The 2,040-nt window shown below is 27.7% G+C and overlaps 1 protein-coding gene across 1 annotated transcript in view; it reads right to left on the bottom strand.

Moving 5' to 3' along the window:
- The window catches only part of LOC106880397 (uncharacterized), an 89,817-nt gene extending 88,049 nt beyond the window's left edge, over positions 1-1,768 (bottom strand). The window contains exon 1 of the mRNA XM_014930314.2: positions 1,233-1,768. Within this exon, the coding sequence (XP_014785800.1) occupies positions 1,233-1,293 (61 nt within the window). The 5' untranslated portion in view covers positions 1,294-1,768. The remainder of the gene's footprint in view (positions 1-1,232) is intronic.
- Between the last annotated feature and the right edge of the window lie 272 nt (positions 1,769-2,040).

The following is a 2,040-nucleotide window of genomic DNA, read 5'->3' as shown; positions in this document are numbered from 1 at the left end:
TATATATATATATATATATATATATTCTGTTATATGTATATGTCTGTGTGTGTAATCATGTATATGTTCCGTTACATATAGATATGTGCATCTGAGTGTGTTTGAATGCAAGTGTGTATATAGATATATAGATAGATAGATAGATAGATAGATAGATACATACATACATACATACATACATACATATAGTGTGTGTGTATGTGTGCGTGTGTGTGTGTGCGTGTGTATGTATGTATGGTGGACGTGCGCGTATATATGTGAGACACAACGATTACAAAGCGAGAACTAATATCATATCAACAGCAGAGATGAAGAACATTTTTTTGACAAAAAAAAAAATCACAAATAAATAAATTAATAAATAAATTAATAAAATACGATGAAATGAAACTAAAAAAAAGAACACGATGCTTTATAGAAGCGCAAAATGCAATCCATTTAAAGTTTGGGTTTTATCCCAATCTGGGATCGATACGATCGATTGTCACTTGCCACTCTACTTTCTTATAAATACAATGAATGATATGTGAGCTTTACTTCCATCTATAAACTATGTTATGTCAGAAAATATAAACATTATTACTATTGTTGTTGTTGTTGTTATTATTATTGATGTTGTTGTTACTGTTGTTGCTGCAGTTGCTGCTGATGTTGGAAGTGGTGCTTTTGTTGTTGTTGTTCTATTATTGTTATCGTTGTTATTATTTTTATTATTGTTGGCATTTTTTCTTCTTATAGTTTTTCGCATGTATTTTGTTTTTTTCTAGTTTTTGTTGTTGATGCTGTTGCTCTTGTAATAAAACATACACTAGAAAATAATAATAATAATAATAACAATAATAATAATAATAATAATAATAATAATAATAATAATAATAATAATAATAATATCAGACGGGTAGTCATGATGGGTATACTGGGCTTCGTATATTTTACCCCAGTGTCACTTTGATGGCATGCAATGCTCTCTCACTCGGTAATAATAATAATAATAATAATAATAATAATAATAATAATAATAATAATAATAATAATAATAATAATAATAATGACAATGATGATAATAATAATAATGACAGAAGTGAAAGCACGTTATAAAAATAAAACTACTGAATAATAATAATAATAATAATAATAATAATAATAATAATAATAATAATAATAATAATAATAATAATAATAATAATAATAATAATTAAATGCAAAGAAATAAATGAATACGGTGAGCTTACCTCTCGGAAAGAGAACACACAGTACCAGCGCACATATTATTGGCGTTATGTTGAACAGCATTTTATGATCTCCGTCGACAGATATTTTTTTAAAATTTTGTTTTTCTTTTATGTAAACATGTGCATCTAACAGCAACTATAAGATTCTGTGAGGTTTTTGTCCGCTTAGGTGTGAAGCTGCCTTGGCAAGGAAAAACCAAATATTTGTTTGCACTTCCACTATTTAACGGTTTCTTTCAGAAGTTTAGTTGTTGTTGTTTTTGTTTTTCTCTACTTTCACTTTACTGCAGACCGTGTTTTTTGCTTCTTTTTCTAACAAAATTCAGTAGCATTTATATTAGTCTACGTGTTCGTGCGTCTTTTATGGTTGTTTTATGTCATTTGTATACACACACATGTATATATATATGTATATATAGTGGGAGAAAGAGGGAGAAGGAAAAGAGAGATGTGTGTGAGATAGAACTCAACAACGGCGGTTGTTTCTGCTTTTAGCGGGACTATTGCAATGGCTAGACTACCTTGATGGCGTCCGTTTTTATTAGAAGCGTTCGGAGGATGGGGGAAAACAAAAAAAAAAAAAAAAAAAAAAAAAAAAAGAAAAGAAATGAAAGAAAATGTTGAATGACTGACAAAACAAAGCAAAACTAAATAATAATAATAATAATAATGATAAGAATAATAATGATAATAATATCAATAATACGATTATTAATAATAATAATAATGATGATGTCAGAAAATTATGATGATGATGAACAAGAAGAAGAAGAAGAAGAAGAAGAAGAAGAAGAAGAAGAAGAAGAAG

The sequence above is a fragment of the Octopus bimaculoides genome, chromosome 5 (genome assembly GCF_001194135.2).
Source record: "Octopus bimaculoides isolate UCB-OBI-ISO-001 chromosome 5, ASM119413v2, whole genome shotgun sequence".
NCBI lineage: Eukaryota > Metazoa > Mollusca > Cephalopoda > Octopoda > Octopodidae > Octopus > Octopus bimaculoides.
This window is presented reverse-complemented; position numbering and strand designations above follow the sequence as displayed.